The sequence below is a fragment of the Mus caroli genome, chromosome 7 (genome assembly GCF_900094665.2).
Source record: "Mus caroli chromosome 7, CAROLI_EIJ_v1.1, whole genome shotgun sequence".
Taxonomy (NCBI): domain Eukaryota; kingdom Metazoa; phylum Chordata; class Mammalia; order Rodentia; family Muridae; genus Mus; species Mus caroli.
In genome coordinates this window covers 58,707,941-58,724,576 of record NC_034576.1, presented here as the reverse complement: position 1 = coordinate 58,724,576, position 16,636 = coordinate 58,707,941, and the positions used below count along the sequence as shown (strand labels likewise).

At 40.0% G+C, this 16,636-nt stretch overlaps 1 protein-coding gene across 4 annotated transcripts in view; it reads right to left on the bottom strand.

Annotated features, from left to right (window-relative positions):
* LOC110297519 (E3 ubiquitin-protein ligase HERC2) overlaps nt 1–16,636 on the bottom strand; it is a 171,722-nt gene that overhangs the window by 113,191 nt on the left and 41,895 nt on the right. For all 4 annotated transcript variants that reach the window (XM_021166289.2, XM_029479794.1, XM_029479793.1 and 1 more), the window contains exons 13-20: nt 15,110–15,267; nt 14,905–15,018; nt 11,363–11,614; nt 8,790–8,983; nt 6,305–6,505; nt 1,735–1,963; nt 1,498–1,622; nt 145–323 (exon numbers count right to left, since the gene is read on the bottom strand). In XM_021166289.2, coding sequence (XP_021021948.1) covers nt 145–323; nt 1,498–1,622; nt 1,735–1,963; nt 6,305–6,505; nt 8,790–8,983; nt 11,363–11,614; nt 14,905–15,018; nt 15,110–15,267 — 1,452 coding nt within the window. The remainder of the gene's footprint in view (nt 1–144; nt 324–1,497; nt 1,623–1,734; nt 1,964–6,304; nt 6,506–8,789; nt 8,984–11,362; nt 11,615–14,904; nt 15,019–15,109; nt 15,268–16,636) is intronic.

Genomic DNA, 16,636 nt, shown 5'->3' with positions numbered 1-16,636 from the left:
CTTCACTCTAAAACTCTATCCTAGATAATCTTCTGAGTAAGTCTTCCACAGCTAAACCCATTCTTCAGGGTTTAGTGTTAGATTTCACTAACTGTTTAAAACAGTAACGGTAAACTAAAATACAACACAGCTAATACTATTTACCTAAGAAGCTGCTGTATGAGTTGAACTAGAGGCAAGCACTGCTTGCCAGATGATTCATAGATCCCAGTGTTAATTAGGTCTTTATCCAGAGGAGTCCTACTTCTATGAAATGTGGAGGCACTGGCTTCTTGTTCATCAATTTCTTTTTCCTTCTGTGCTTCTTTTTTGGCTTCTATATCCTGAAATTCATAAAACACAAACTGGTGAACAGTGACCTCATCAGTAGCACAGCAGTCCTAGCCTCAGCTGCTGATGCACGCAGCTGACCATGCCTGCTTGTACCCTGTCAGAAACCCCACCTCCTGGTTGCTATGGTTTTAAATATATTATTCTCTTTCTTTCTGCTTTTCTTCTCTTCTTTTATGTGCTGAGTGTTTTGCCTACATGTATGTCTGGACAACATGTGTGCCCAGTGTTGGCAGAGGCCAGAAGATAACATCAAATGCCCTAGAAGTTGAGTTAGACATTGTAAGCCAGCACGTGAGTCCTGGGAATCAAATCAAGGTCATCTGGAAGAGCAGCAGCCAGTACTCTTATTGCTGAGTCATCTCTCCAGCCTCAAGACACTGAAATCTTTGCCACCAATTCTGACAATACTAAGTATTTTATGACTCATACAGAGTCAGGAAAGAGCTGCAGCTCTCACATACATGTTCAATTGTAAGAAACAGAGCCCATCTGGAAATACATAAGCACACATGCATCCTAGAACTCAGCTAATGCCTCCCCAAAGTATTTAATCACAGGGAAAATACATGCTCAAAGGGTTAGCACCCACTTTCTCCCCTGATGAACTTAATAATCCTAATGATCACAGTAGACTTAAAACCATAAACAACCAAACAAGTGTTACAAGCATTCAATGGAGTACTTTTCAACAATAAAAAGCATGAAAAAATTCTCAATCATAAGAACAAAGTAGTAACAAACTGTGATGTGGTTAAATACAAAAACCATCAATTCAGGCAAAAGAAGAGGTATTACTACCTACTGTGCCATTTACATGACATTCAAGGCAGATATCTACAGGCAGGGGAGTAGCCTAAATGCAAAGGGACATAAGGATCTTCCAGGGTGATGAAAATAATCTATGTGATGGAAGGATCTGTCAAAATCATCAAAGTGGACACTTAAGGTGGGATCATTTTATCACAAATAAAAACAGTTTTAAATTTTAAAAATTTGTATGTAACTAAAATTTTTACAGTTTGGGTTCTTTAAAATTTTTACATTTTGGGTTCTTCAATGATTATAGTCACGATTCCTACATAATGTCTGAGTACAGAGTTTTCAATCTCAACCATACACTAAGTAAAATCACTCATTGACTCCTCTGTACTTCTAGGGCCATACCTGAATTTCTGCAGTAATGGCTGCATTTAAAGCTGACTCCAATCCTCCATCAGCCATCAAGCTGCCAACTAAAAGATCAATCATGAATCGACGACCTGGACTTATATTCACTTCATTGCCTGAAACTGAAAAAGGAAGGTTTTGCTCTGTTAAGTTTGCCGTTTGTTTTTAGCAATGTGGATCAGTGCCATCCCACGTTCCTGTCTGGGCCCAATTCTTCACCTAACAAAAGCTCACCTGTGCAGGGCAAGAGTGCTGAGAGCGCCCTGGCCCGCTCCTCAGCTGTGGGCAACAGCACAGACCAGCCGCTCTGTAGTACAGCCTGGGCAGCTGACTGCACAGTGCTCAGCACTCCTGCACTGCTAGCCAGGGTCACCACGGTCTGCTTCAGGCTGTTCAGGAGCACACTGCCCAGACCTAAACCAAGGAATTCCGGGTCAACCTGGTGACTAATGGCAGCATGCAACTATAAAAAGAAAAAAAAATTATTTAGAACATCCAAAAGCAAATGTATTTTTCCAAATCCTAATGAAAGACTGAATAAAGTTTAATTTGAAATGTTACTTATATAAACAAAATTAACTTTTCAGTTCAAGTTGACATCCCTTACACAAAATGCTTCAAGGTTTCAGATATTGGAATATGTTCACACATAGGAGGTAACTTAAAGGACTCGTGTATTACACAAAATTTATTTGTGCTTCATATACCTTATACCATATACCTTAGATATATAGCCTGGACATAAATTATACATTATTTTGTTTGTTGTCCTAGAACTCACTTTGTAGACCAGGCTGGTCTTGAACTCATAGAAATCCACTCCCCTCTACCTCCAAAGAGCTGGGACTAAAGCCATGCGCCATTATGCCCAGCTACATTATTTTAAATATTTTTACACACGAAGTAGTTGGTGTACAATGAATTTTCCATCGACAGAATCACATTAACACTGAAAAAGTTTCAAATTGGGACCATTTCAAATTTTAATTTTCAGATTACAAAGATTGATCCTTACATGAATTTTTAAAAACTACTAAAATTTTTTAACCACTATAGCTGGGAAATCTCACTGTGAAAGTACTTTACAAAAACAATGTCATACCCAGCTTTGACTATGCAACTGCAAAATACAAGATCAGCACAGAGGACTAAATAATGTAGAACAGCAACTATCAGTGCAATCCCCAACAGTCTATATCCAACAGAAAAACGCCTGGAACCAACCACAGTTTAAAACTAGATAACCAAACTACAGCACACAAGCAAAGTCCTCAGAGAAAAACAAGTACACTGACAAGGCAGGAGTCTGCCTTAAAAAGCAGGGCCCAGGCTGGCCTTTACATCAGCCATGCAGTGACCAGAAGAGCAGCTCCCAAGCTCCTCACAACCACCTGCTCAACCTGAGCTTTCCCTAGAAATCTGCCAGCCTAGTGAGACAGAGTGCTGCACTATTCATATGCAAAGTTTCTAGTGCACCAGAAACCAGGGAGCCAGCCTACCTTCTGAGTAGCTACAGATAACAGCCTACTGCCCATCTAAGCACAAATATCACAGGTCAAAATGAGCACCTGATCCCACTACAGCATGTAAAACCCTACAACACAACGGAAACAAAATCAAAACTGGCTTCTAGGGTCACCTTGACCAAACCAAGAGAAACTGCTGTCACTATGAAAAGGAACAGGCATTATCGGCAACAAAATAACATGAGGGAGAATATTTTTCAAAGAAAATTATGTCCCTAGAGATGGTGACAATTAAAAAAGGAAAAAAAAAAGTACATATAAGCATATGAAAAATACTCTTAGAAGTTAAGGATCGCCGGACGTGGTGGTGCACACCTTTAATCCCAGCACTTGGGAGGCAGAGGCAGGCGGATTTCTGAGTTTGAGGCCAGCCTAGTCTACAAAGTGAGTTCCAGGACAGCCAGGGTTATACAGAGAAACCCTGTCTCGAAAAACCAAAAAAAAAAAAAAAAAAAGAAGGAGGAGGAGGAAGACGAGGAGGAAGAGGAGGATCAGAGAGCCAGTAATACTGAATAGACAATGAAGTCACTTACCACCAAGCTTAACAACCTGCTGCGCACGCGCGCGCGCGCGCGCACACACACACACGAATATATAAATGTAATATAAAATGTTTTAATCAAGGTTGGGACTGGAACCATGGCTCAGAAGTTTACTCAGTTATAAATTTAGGAAACAGTTTCATTCCCAGTACTCATGTCCTCATGCTCACTATGACCTGTAATTACAACTCCAGGGAATCCAATGACCTCTTCTGGCCAACATGAGCACCCATACACATACACTCATATAGAGATGCAAATACATAGAAACCAAATAAAAGTAAATCCTAGAAAAATAAAGAACAAGCAGGACAGTAGTGGTATAGACCTTTAATCCCAGCACATGGGAGGTAGAGGCATATGGATCTCTATGAGTTGGAGGCCAGCCTGGTCTACTGAGCAAGTTCCAGGACTACACAGAGAAATTATATCTCAAAAAACCACTATAACAACAACAACAACAAAGCAGACACCAGAAAACAAAAATATTGAGATTAAAAACAAAGGCTTCAAAATTGACCACTTTTTAGAAATGCAAAAACAGTTCCAAAAACAGAAGCCTTGAGACAGAAGTGTGCAGGGCCAGGCAAGCTCCTTTGTGCCCCTTCTACATTCTAGGTCCTGCCCTAATAGTCATACTTTTGGTTTGCATACACAGAGGCTCCGATTGCATGGGCCTAGGAAAATGTGCTGGAATCACCATCTTATACAGTACTCCAAATAAATAACTGTTAAATAATTCAGTAATAGGGCCTATTGAGCTAAAGGAACAACTTTTGAACTGAAGAAATAAGTAAACCACTTAGAACAATAAGATTGAGAGATGAATGGTGAAAGAGACAAAGATTTAAAACTACCAAAGAAGTCCTGAAAAGTAGGGATATAAAAAGAAGTTCAACATATTTATTAGACTTCTCTAAGGGGATATAGATTAAAAGTAGAGAGCAATTTCAAACTCAATGAGAACATGAACTCAAAGGCTAAGTAACATCCATAAACTCAAGTTACATTTTAAAAAGCTTTACCTATTGTAGATGCCAACAAGTGCTTGCTGACAGGAGCCTGATACAGCTGTCTCCTAAGAGAGTTGTGTTTTCACTGCCAGGGCATATTTGGGTTGGAGATTTACCGAAACAAAATGGCACCCAACATATTGATTTGAACTCAACTAACCTGAGATAAAAATTCACTGCCCTCCAACCCCTGAATGGGGCTTGGGCAGTGACCTAGGCTGCAGCAGGATGGATTTGAAGCTGACTGGGTTTGAGCGGCCTACAGAGAATGGCAGAGAGGCATCTATGCCCGAGAGAGCCTTTCTGTGTTTGCTTTCCCGTAACTGTCCCTCCCCACCCTGCCTCCCCAACCCCCAAACAGGGACACAGACAATGAGTGTCTTTCTACACTCAGCTCCTCCCTGTGAATAAAGAATCGGGAAACAAAGGTTCAAAGGGCTCCAGACCAGGTAATTCATTGATATAAAGAGAGAAATATAACCTTTTGATATTTAAAGATGGGAAATTTCACTGCGGTTCAGAACTAGATAAGGAATATTAGTCACTGACTCCAAGTAGAGAGAGCAGTGATAATTGCCTGCTCTGAACAGATATTAATTAATAGAAGTCTGTGGCTCTAGGTAGAGAGCATAACAGATAGATGTTATAATAGGTATTAAATAAATGTCTGTGGCTCCTGGTAGAGAGCACAACAGACAGGATGGCTGCTCTAGGCAGAGAGCTTATTAATTATGGGAAATTTCTGCAACAGGTCCCCCCTCTAACTTAATCAATTATCTTTGAAAAGCTAAGATAAGCAAACATTTTTCAAACTTTAATCTCACATGCCCTGAAGGGAAAAAAAGAAAACCCTTAAAAGAAGGAATCTGAGGAAGTGATCTGATCAGAAGACAGTGTAAATTAGCAATGGTGACAAAGTCAACTGGCTACTGGGAAAACAAAGGACTACATTTTGAGTATGGCATCTTTAAAAATTCTACTAGAGAAAAATTAAAAAGTAATTATACTGTTATACCAGCCCTAAAGTACTTTTGTTACTATTTTACAATCATAAAATCATACCATTTCCTAAAGTTAGCATACCTACCTGCATACCCATACACAGACACACATACATAGGCATAATTTAAAAAATAATGTATTTTCAAAATCAGACAATATTCTTTCTAAAATTTTAATTGGAAATGTTCTCTTTCAGAGACAAACAAAATAACAGTATCTAATATAGTTAAAAGGCAGCTTAGAATCATCCTACAAGAGTAAGAAAGAGAGACTAGTAGAAAGGCTGGGTGATTTTCGTACCCATGTGAGGAAGAGAAGGTACTGATGTAGGGAGCCAAATTACTGAATACAGCTTTCACAGTCTAAAAAACAATCCAGGGAACAATGGTCTGTCAACTGGAGTTTACCCCTCTCTTTCTTCTACTGTCTCAGGCATTTTTCCATACACACTCTCCCCACATGAATGTCAGGAAGGTGCTTATGGCACAAAGAACTGATTCTGTACATACTCTTACCTATATGCAATGACTGACTTCTCTGAAAAACAAAACAAGATCAAGTATACACGTAACCCCATCATAATCTTACTTTAAAATACTTTCAAGGTTTTATTATCAATTCACTGAATAGGGTGAAGTTCACACACTCAATGCCCATGAACACACTCAGGAATGCCTGAGGCATTTATAAAAGACAGGAAACCAGCAAAAAAAATTAGCACCTGCAGTCGCAGAAGGTTCAGCGTTGCCACAGCCATGCACTCCTTCTCTTGTGGTGGGGGCCAGTCAGCAGTGCCGTCCATCCCCTCACTGACCTGACGCAGCAGGAGATCCAGCTGCTCAAACGTCATTGAGCAGATGTCCACTACAAAAGGGACACGAAGGCCAATGGACCACTCAGAACAAGATGACCACGCAAAGCTCTGTGCAAGAAAAAAGGAACCTAACATGAAATCTGTAGGTTCATCAATAGTCTGATCCACTGAAGAGACTCGCCACTTAGTGTGATGAAAATACCCCATGTTACCACTTATTCATCCCTCTACATCCCCAAATTCACGGCTGTCTAGCTTATAAACTATCTCTAATTTCCTCTCCTATTTCACCATCCCACCTCATTTCCACACCTAAAAAAAACATGAAGTGTTTTCCAAACTGTTCTCACTCACAAAATTACTAATCTATACTAATGGCTGGGAGTGAGCACACAACTTACAGAGGCCCAACAGCAGCTCTAAGCAGTGTACACACAACCTTCCAAGGAAGGAAACTGACAGTCAGAGAACAATTCACCTACAAAGAGTTTAGAGGGAAATTTTATAGTATGGAATGCAGAGAGACAAAAAAGGGCTAAATCCGATGACCTGGGATGCCACTTTAAGTAACCTAAAAACTGAGCCCAAGCAAGCTGAAGTGAAAGGCACTTTAAAAAGAGGAAAAAACAGCATAGTTAAGAAAAAATATGGAGTCAAAAATGAACTGAAAGTAATTATTTTTAAAGATCAATAAAATTAAACCTGTAATCAGGGAAAACACTGAAGTCAAAAAAAATATACAAATTACTAGTATCCAAATGGCAATATGACCTCAAGAGCTTAGTCAGAGAATACTTAAAAAAACAAAACAACTGGCCCAAATTGGGATCAATCTCAAAGGGAAGCTCCAAGGCCTGACACTATTACTAATGCTGTGGTGTGCTTACAGACAGGAGCCTAGCATGCCTGCCCTCCAAGAGGCCCAACAAGCAGCTGACCAAGACAGGTGCAGATACTTACACTCAACTAATGGACTGAAGTCAGGGACCCCAGTGGTTGAATTAGGGAAAGGCTGGAAGAAGCTGAGGCCAGGCGTGACCCTATAGGAAGATGAGCAGTCTCAAGTAACCTGGACCCCCAAGATCTCTCAGACATGGAGCCACCAACCAGGCAGCATACACAAGCTGGTCCCAGGACCCTGATACATAAAGGACTGCCTGGTCTGGCCTCAGTGAGGGAAGATGCATCTGACCCTCAAGAAACTTGAGGCTGCAGGGAGCGGGGAGGCCTGGTGGAGTTGGTAGGAGGGGGACATCCTCTTGGAGATGGGGGAAGAGGAATGGAATGAGGAACTGTCAGAGGGAGGACCAGAGCAGACAGGAAGGGGGATTTACTGGACTGTTAAAAAAAAAGATTAAAGATAATTACAACAAAAAACAAAACAAAACAAAAAAACCCTTTATCCATTAATTGGACAACTGTAACAGAATGGAACAATTTCTGAGGGCCATTACACAAAAAAAAAAAAAAAAAACCCTACCCATGAAAAGAGAAACCAGGAATGCCTCTATTCCTGTTTAAAGACTGAACGTCTAATGAAATTGTATTTCGAATTATATTTCTAGGCTCAGATGAATTCACAAATATTTAAAGAAGAAATAGCATTGTATATAACCTCTTTTAGAAAACACAAGGCAAAGTGCCCTATTTCATTTCTTTTCTTTTTTTTTTTTTTTTTTTTTTTTTTTTTTTTTTTCGAGACAGGATTTCTCTGTGTAGCCCAGGCTGGCCTCGAACTCAGAAATCCGCCTGCCTCTGTCTCCCAAGTGCTGGGATTAAAGGCAAGAGCCACCACACCCGGCCGCCCTATTTCTTTTCATGAGGCCAGCTTTAGCCTCATAGAAATCAAGCAAGCAAGAAGAGCACAAAGAAAGCTGGATGCCAGTAACCCTGAAGAGTGCGCACATACACACGCGCGCGCGCACACACACACAAATAACAATATATTATCAAGTAAAACCTATAAACATCAGAAGGATAAAACACCATGACCAATAGTTATAGCAGTAATGCAGAGATTAGTCAATATTTGATAACTGGAACGTTCCAATATGAAAACTACTTAACTTACATAATGTCAGAAAAAAAAATTTTTTTGAACAAATTTCAGCATCCATTTAGAGTATGTCCCAAAAAAAAAAAAAAGAAGCAACACACAACCAACAATGAAGAGCTAAAGATAGAGGGTGGGAGGAAGAGAGAGGAAGAATATGCTGTCTCTACAATGTACAGAAGAAAAGGCTGAAAGAACTAAATGTAGTAATTTGTTGTGAAACGACTGCAAGACAGAAGGATGACACACAAACTCGGGTATTTCTACACACTAGCAGTAAGCATTTAGAAAATAAAAGAAAACTGTACATGACACCAAAGCTCACTATGTAGTCAGTACCTGGGCAGGCCCACAAGCGATTCCAACTATGTGTTTGCTGTCCAGTCCTGGGAGTGCAGTCGGTTCTGGCTTGGTCACACGCAAAGTGTCAAAGTGCTGGCACTGATCATTGCTACCCCAGCTGTGCACCTCACTGTCTTCTGTGAGAGCAAGGCAGTGCGTGGAGCCTGCAGCCACATCAATCACCTTCTTCCCTAGAGAGAAGATGGACACAGTTACCCCATTAAGCCTATGGCTGTAAGGACATCTGCTCTCAGCTACAGAAGAACATAAATCGTTCAATACTAACTTCTGACAAGTCACATCCTTTAATATGAAGCTCAATTTACTTGATTTGACTATGCTATTAAAATATATGCCATGTCTTGTCAACTCTGATTTGTTAATAATGCAGTCCAAAGCTAGAGCTGCAATATCAAGTTGTTTTTAACGTTCCTTATTCAGAATTGTATTCAAAAACACTGTATGATTTTTTAAGTTCATATCCCCAGTCTTATTCATACAGGATAAGATACAGACACACAGATATATATACACAACATAAAAAGATACATCCTGTAATTAACTAAGAAGATCATCAGAAAGCCTGATAACTTATTCATCTGCACTGTTCAAGAACTTCTGAGGGCTTTAAACCCTGTCCCAAAAAAACCTAAAAATAAACAAACAAACAAACTTAAAGCAGCACTCCTTTGGCTCTTTTAATAGATAGGCTGCCTGAGAAACTGCTTTTTAAACATGTTTGACCACCAAAAAATTCTCATCATTAATTAATTTTTTTAAAAGATTTATTTATTTATTATATGTAAGTAAACTGTCTTCAGACACTCCAGAAGAGGGCGCCAAATCTTGTTATGGATGGTTGTGGGCCACCATGTGGTTGCTGGGATTTGAACTCGGGACCTTCAGAAGAGCAGTCAATGCTCTTAACCGCTGAGCCATCTCTCCAGCCCCCATTAGTTAACTTATTAACTGATTGGCTGATTGGTTACTGGGCAGGAGAGGGCATGCCACAGAACACAAGAGGAGGTCAGAGGGCAAGTTTGTAGAGTTTGTTCTCTTCCTATGGGGGTCCCAGGGATGAAATTCTGATCACCACACTTGCAGAGCAAGTTCCTTTACTAGCTGAGCCATTTTGTCAATCCTGGTCCCACTAATTCTGACATTTAATTATGTTAGTGAGAAAATGGTATTTTCGGTTAATGACTTTTTTTCTTCAGTATCCCAGATATAGCCATGCAAAGCATACTCTTCACTAAATACCTTTCCTCAAAGCCACATGATGTAAGCATCTCTTTGTTTGTGAAAGAAAGTATACCTTTTAGAAGTAAAGCATTATACCTTTTCTTGTAGGTGAATCTAACATAATCAACAGTGTGTTTCCATGTAATGTCAACAAAGTCAGCTGAAGAAAAGTGTTACCTAATAAGTCTCAGTTACTGTAAGTTAACATCAATAGTAATTTAAATATTCCTATAGTAAAGTAATTCAAAAAATTTTACTTAATAACTAGAAACCTAGATTTTCTGTATGAATGGAGAAAACTGTTAGAGGCCAACTGATTTCCAATAGATTTGTGCAAACAGTGAACTGTGTTATTTTACCACTTATCTCAGAAGCCTGGGGATTAAACACCTGATGAACACAGAAGACTGCCACTGACTAAAGTAGTAACCTGCTGTAAATAAAACTGAAGAACCAAAACTGGAAAGCCCTATTTCCAAACCCCTCAGTAAAGAAACAGAGAGAGAGGAAAATGAATTAGTGTAGAGATCCACTAAGCTAGTCCATGAAACAAAATGCAGGCCAAATCCTGATCTGTGAATAAACTAATAGGAGACCACAAAAGGACTACTCCCTTAACAATTAATAAGCTAGCCCTTTAAGAAGAGTGTGCTTCACTCTGAACTAAATAAAATACCAAAGGGTCCAATGGGCATCCATGTACTAACCTTGCTGGCTCACTGACCTCACCTTTCTCTGCTTTCTTGTCAGCTCGTATATACTTCACCAGCACCCACTTAGGACAGTATGGAGACAATCTACAATCCCACTAGGCCAAACATTATAAGGAAAAAAGGAGAGTTTTTCCTTTATAAATTCCATGGTTTTAATGGTTCTTTCTCCAAACATGCCATTCCTAACAAGAATGCCTGAGACTATGTGAGGATCTCTCAGAGGCGACCCACCCTCTATGCTATAGTGAGGACCCTCACTCACAACTACTCCTGGACTTCCCTTTCCTCCTCAATCTTCAAAGCAGATTACACAGTTCAGTAACCAAGCACCTTACCACCAAAATAAAGGTCACAGCAGACTAACTCAGGAGAAATCAAGCCGACTTCCAGCTGCAACACCACAGCACACTGAGTCTCAAAGTAAATGAATTAAAAGTTAAATTTGATGAGAATAATTTTAGGACATTTATTAAAATAGATAAGCCACTTTTCATTATTTACAGCTATCAAGATATTTCTAATGACACTCCATTCACTGGATATAAGGTAAGAAAAGAAATCTGAAGATTTCTAAAAAATAGATCTATAAGGGATTAATTTTACTCCTGCAATCACCTTGCAAACCTTCCAAGAGTTTGGGATAACGGACATGTTCTTCTGTTCCATGCCCAAGCCTCTGATTGTCACCTTTCCCCCATGAATAAACTTGGCCATCTTTTGTCAAGGCAATAGAAAACTGACTTCCACAGCGCACTTTGATGACATCTAAGTCTTGAAGTTTTTCAATCAGCTTTGGGGTTTTGCAGCCATCACTTCCACCTCTGCCCAACTTCCCATAGTCGCCATCTCCCCAAGACCACACTTGGCCTAGAAAACACAAATTAAAAAAACATTTAAGTAAAAATCATTGCACATCATAGTGGAAGCTTTAAATGACTGAAAATAATATAACCCATAAAACACATAAATCAATCTTACCTATATATAGTTAATGCAGATTACTGACTAAATGTAATCTAACGTATATTTCAGATTGATACATTAGCAAATGTAAACAAGAGCTAGAGAGATGGTACAGTGGCTGACAATACTTGATGCTCTTAAGGGGACTCTGGTTCCCACTCAGCACTCAGAGCCATCCTAAATTCCAGTTCCAGGGAATTGGCATTCTCTTCTGTCCTCCTTGGGTAACACACATACTCTCTCACACTCACTCTCTCTCTCTCTCTCTCTCTCTCTCTCTCTCTCTCTCTCTCTCATTCATACTTAAAGGCAAACATACATACTCATAAAATAAAAATAAATATTATTTTAAAAATAAAAGCTGGTGTTTCATTTTTTTAGATTAAATGGGAAACAAAGGTCTGACTCTTACTTTTTGGGACCAATGCTGCTGCTTCAACTAAATCCTAATAAACAGAACAAAATCACACTGCTCACAAGACATGAGCACTGAGGTGTGTGGCAATGCTGTCTCTGACTGACCACCCTTGAGTCTGCCTGCACTGTGCACTGTGGTGTCCCCACAACACTGCAGTACTTCCCAATGGCACATATCAGTGCAATGTAATTTAATTAAATATGACATAAAAGGGCACAATACAATACAAACATGATCTTTAAAACTGACCTGAATCATTTGCAAAACCTCAATAAACTGGGGGGAAAAACTGGTCAGTAACATAGTAGAAAAAGCTGTAAGAGGAAGTCCAGAAGGAAAGGAAAAAAAAAAAGAAAACAATAAAACTTTCAGTTTGCTTGTAAATAACTCAGTTCTCATTCTGCTTTCAACTGTCCAAACCAAAGAATAATGCACTTTTTCTGAAAAATAAAATAATCCTTTTCTTTAGTCTTTGTGTGTGATACAGGCTGTAATAATGACCCAACTATGCCACTACTACTAAACCAGCCAGAAACAACACATAAGCAAGCCAATTTGGAAGCATTCCAACACAGTGCTAGCTATCAAGCCAGGCTAATCCGTCATCTAAACTGAAAACTATAAAGGATACACTATTAGCTAATCAGTGAGGGAAAAAACCTCAGTGAGCACATATGTCTCCGAATCTGAGCCTCATTTTCTGTCCTGCCTAAAAATTCTACCGCTTACACTTAAGCCAATGTTTCCAGTGAGCCTATGACCCCAAAGCAGACAGCACAGGCAGGCAGGATGCTTCCACTGCACCAGTCACTGCAGAACACAATCATGCAGAAGAAACGTTTTTCTGAAAGAGTTGCGCCAAAAAAGCACAAGTGTGAGGTGAGCAATATTTATAGCCTTACTATTCCTAGTCCTAAACATCTTATCATTATAAAAGTTTCCTCAGAAATTTTACAAAGAATACCAAGGATAAAACCTAAGCACAACTTGCATAACATAGCCAGGAACTCTGACTCCTACACAGTTGTACCAGCACTCAGAAAGCTGAGGAAGGTAGGAGCCCCAGAGATCAAGGCCCACTGGACAGAACAGCAAGGTTCTCTCACAAGACAAAACAAACCCATTAGTTAAGGGTTTTGTGAAATATGGCTCATTCAGTAGTGGACATTTATAAATAATGAAGGGTCCTTTCAGATGACTATTCTCTGTAGAATTCAAAAAGCAGCAGAAGCACAGCGCTTCTGAACATGTCTATGTATAAACAGTAGGCTCTAGGTACATATGGATTACTGAAAACATTTTATCTCGAACCGAAGACATTCTCCATAGTCACTTCTCTACCTGCCATTCAACCTCTGTCACGGTTTGTATATGCTTGGCCCAGGGTGTGGCCTTATGGAGTAGGTCAAGTCATTGCTTTAATACCCTTGTCCTAGTAGCCTTCAAATAAAGATGTAGAACTCTCAGCTCCTCCTGCACCATGCCTGCCTGGATGCTGCCATGCTCCCACCTTGATGATAATGGACTGAACCTGTGAACCTGTAAGCCAGCCCCAATTAAATGTTGTCTACGAGTTGTCTTGGTCATAGTGTCTGTTCACAGAAGTAAAACCCTAAGACAACCTCTTTAAGAAAAAACAGACTAAGAAACTCCCCAGTTGATGCAACGACTGACATGGTACAGAAATGAGACCACCAAAATATAGACAGACAAATTCATTGTAAAAATGGATGCATTTCTGACCATCAAATCTGAACCACTACATGATATCTCTCTCCCTCTCCACATATGTGTATATGTATATACATATATGTATGTGTACATACATACATACATAAACATACATACATATATGGGCTATGCATGGTAACAAACGCTTGTGATCCCAGCTCTATAGAGACTAAGCCAAGAGGAAAATGAGTTCAGAGACATTCAGGACTACTTAGCAAAATACTGTCTCACTAATAAACACAAAAATATACAACTATGGCTAAATAGAAATAAATTTCAGTGACAGAGTACTTAGATCCTGGAATCAAGATTCACAATACTAAAACAAATTTATATATATATATATTTTTTTTTCAGACTCACTAATAAAACATAAAGAGAAAACCAGAGATTTAGTAACATACATTAGATTGTAAAGCATACAAAGACTATGAAAGATTGCCTGTAATGAGGCTAAATGTTGGGTGATAATAGTGACAATTCAGAATGTCAGTTATATTATTTAGCTGTAATTTTTAGTGAAAATTAAATACCCACTAGGAAAGGTGGTAGCCCCTAGGCAGCCACCTGCTTTCCAGAACCAAATCCTGAGAAATTCTTGGGCCTCTTTGAAGCCACTGAGCTCCTACTGTGGTAGTTTGAGTAAGGAATGTCCCTCATAATCTTGGGCATCTGAACACTAGGTTTTCAGACTGCTGCTGGAAGGACATCACTGCAAGCAGGCTTGGAGTGTAAAAAGCTTTACCTCTGCATCTCTTTGTTTTGTGCTTGCATTCAAGATGTAATCTTTCTGCTCCAGCTGTCCTGCCTGACTGCTACTAGGTGTCCCAGCCATGATGGACTTTAATCCTCTGGAAACATAACTCAAAATAACTCTTCCTCCTACAAGTTACCTTGGTTATTGTGCTTTATCAAAGCAACAAAAAGTAAACAATACACTCACCTACCAGGGAGGGCACCCTAAGGAAGTTCATACAACTCCAAAACTCATTCATCCAGGCTACATCCCTAAGAAACTGCCCAGGGCAGCATAAGCTCTACATACCGTTCTCAGTCACGGCCAGGGTTTGAGCATCTCCACTCCCACAGGCAACATCAATGACCTTTAGACCTTTGAGTCCAGCCACCAGCATTGGAATGGCCTCATCTTCACTCGAGCCTTGAAACAGAAACAACTGTCATTCTCAATGCCTCTCAAAAGAAGCAAGCTCCTCCTACCTCGTGATTGTGCTCAGGTACAGCAGACATACCATGGCCCAAGCGGCCGTAGTTCCCACGGCCCCAGGTGTACAGCTCCCCCTCGGCAGTGATGGCCGCACTGTACGTGCTCCCACATGCTATGTGCACCACGTGCTTCCCAGCCTGTTTTCCTGAGAAAGCCGAGATCACCTTGGGCTCCTCCAGAGGCCTGCAGGAAGGTAGACAACAAACAACATGGTAGGCATTTCATAAGAGATAGAAAAAAGGGAAGAGGTAATCAGAGCACAGGACTTTTTGCCTTTCTAGCTCAAACACCAAACATCACTGCTTGCTAACTTAGATCCAGCAAGAGTATCTATTAAAGACTTATACAAAGAACAAATAAAGCAGCTCTGCTCCTAATGTCCCCAATCACTATCTATCAGCAACAAAGCAATGAATGCTGAGACACCCTACAACATGGCTATGCTGCAAAATATTACTATATGTGAAAGTCAGAAGTGAACTCCTATACAGTTGATGATAATTAGTTCTAGATATGACAATAATATGAACAGAGGACAAGATAATGGATGGCAGGAGCTAGAGAGGGAAATCAGGGAATAACTACAAAGGATACAAAGACAACCCTTGGGGCAATGGTAGCACGTTCTCTCATGATTGTGGTGGTTCCTACACTGAATGAGCTTGCCAAAGCCTATCCAATAGTAAATTTGGTATGTGTGTGGGAGCTGGGGGGAAGCGGATGGGGGAGGTGTCACTGGTTTTACCTCATTTTTCTCAATTTCTTACATTGTAGCTTTAGGGTTATTTCTGAACTCTAAAATAATGCATCATACATATCATTACTTTTCCAGCAGACTTGAGAATCTTCCCAGAGAATATTCTAAGTAGTGATGTTTCCATCTCAGCCCTCCCAGTATTAACAGGCCATATACGTTCCAGTCCCTTCTCCGCCAACTCAGACACAGTTAAGGTTGGGAACGTTTCTTACTTGACCTGACTGCTCCTTGCTGATGCTCTGACCCCATGAAGTAAGCTTGCCCAGGGAATAGCACACCCACCTACTGCCAAGTCTTTCTACCAGGCTCCACTTAAAACAACACAATTTAAAATGGTTCCATTACTCTGTGGGAACTGGCAGATCTCTCGATTTTACCCCTGAGCATTTAAATTAACCATTTCCTGTTTTATTTCTATTCTTCCATGGTAACCAAAACCTTCAACACAAAAAGATAAGATTGCTTTTTATGCTTGTAAACAAAACATCATGGTTCCAGGAGTCCTACCAACAGAAGATATGGTACGATGTGAACAACAGGACAATATGTGGGGTTTGTTATATTTAGAAAACATGATAGAAGGGATAATTGTTAGCTCTTGCTAATTCTGGCAATCCTTCTACTTATAGCAAAGTTCTCAAGGAGTCATTCATCAAGAATGGACACAGGCCAGGGGCAGTGACCCACATCTTTAATCTCAGCAGAGGCAGGCAGTTATATGTGAGTTCAAGGACAAACTGGTCTACATAGTGAGTTTCAGGACAGCCAGAGCTACTTAGTGAGATCCTGTCTCAA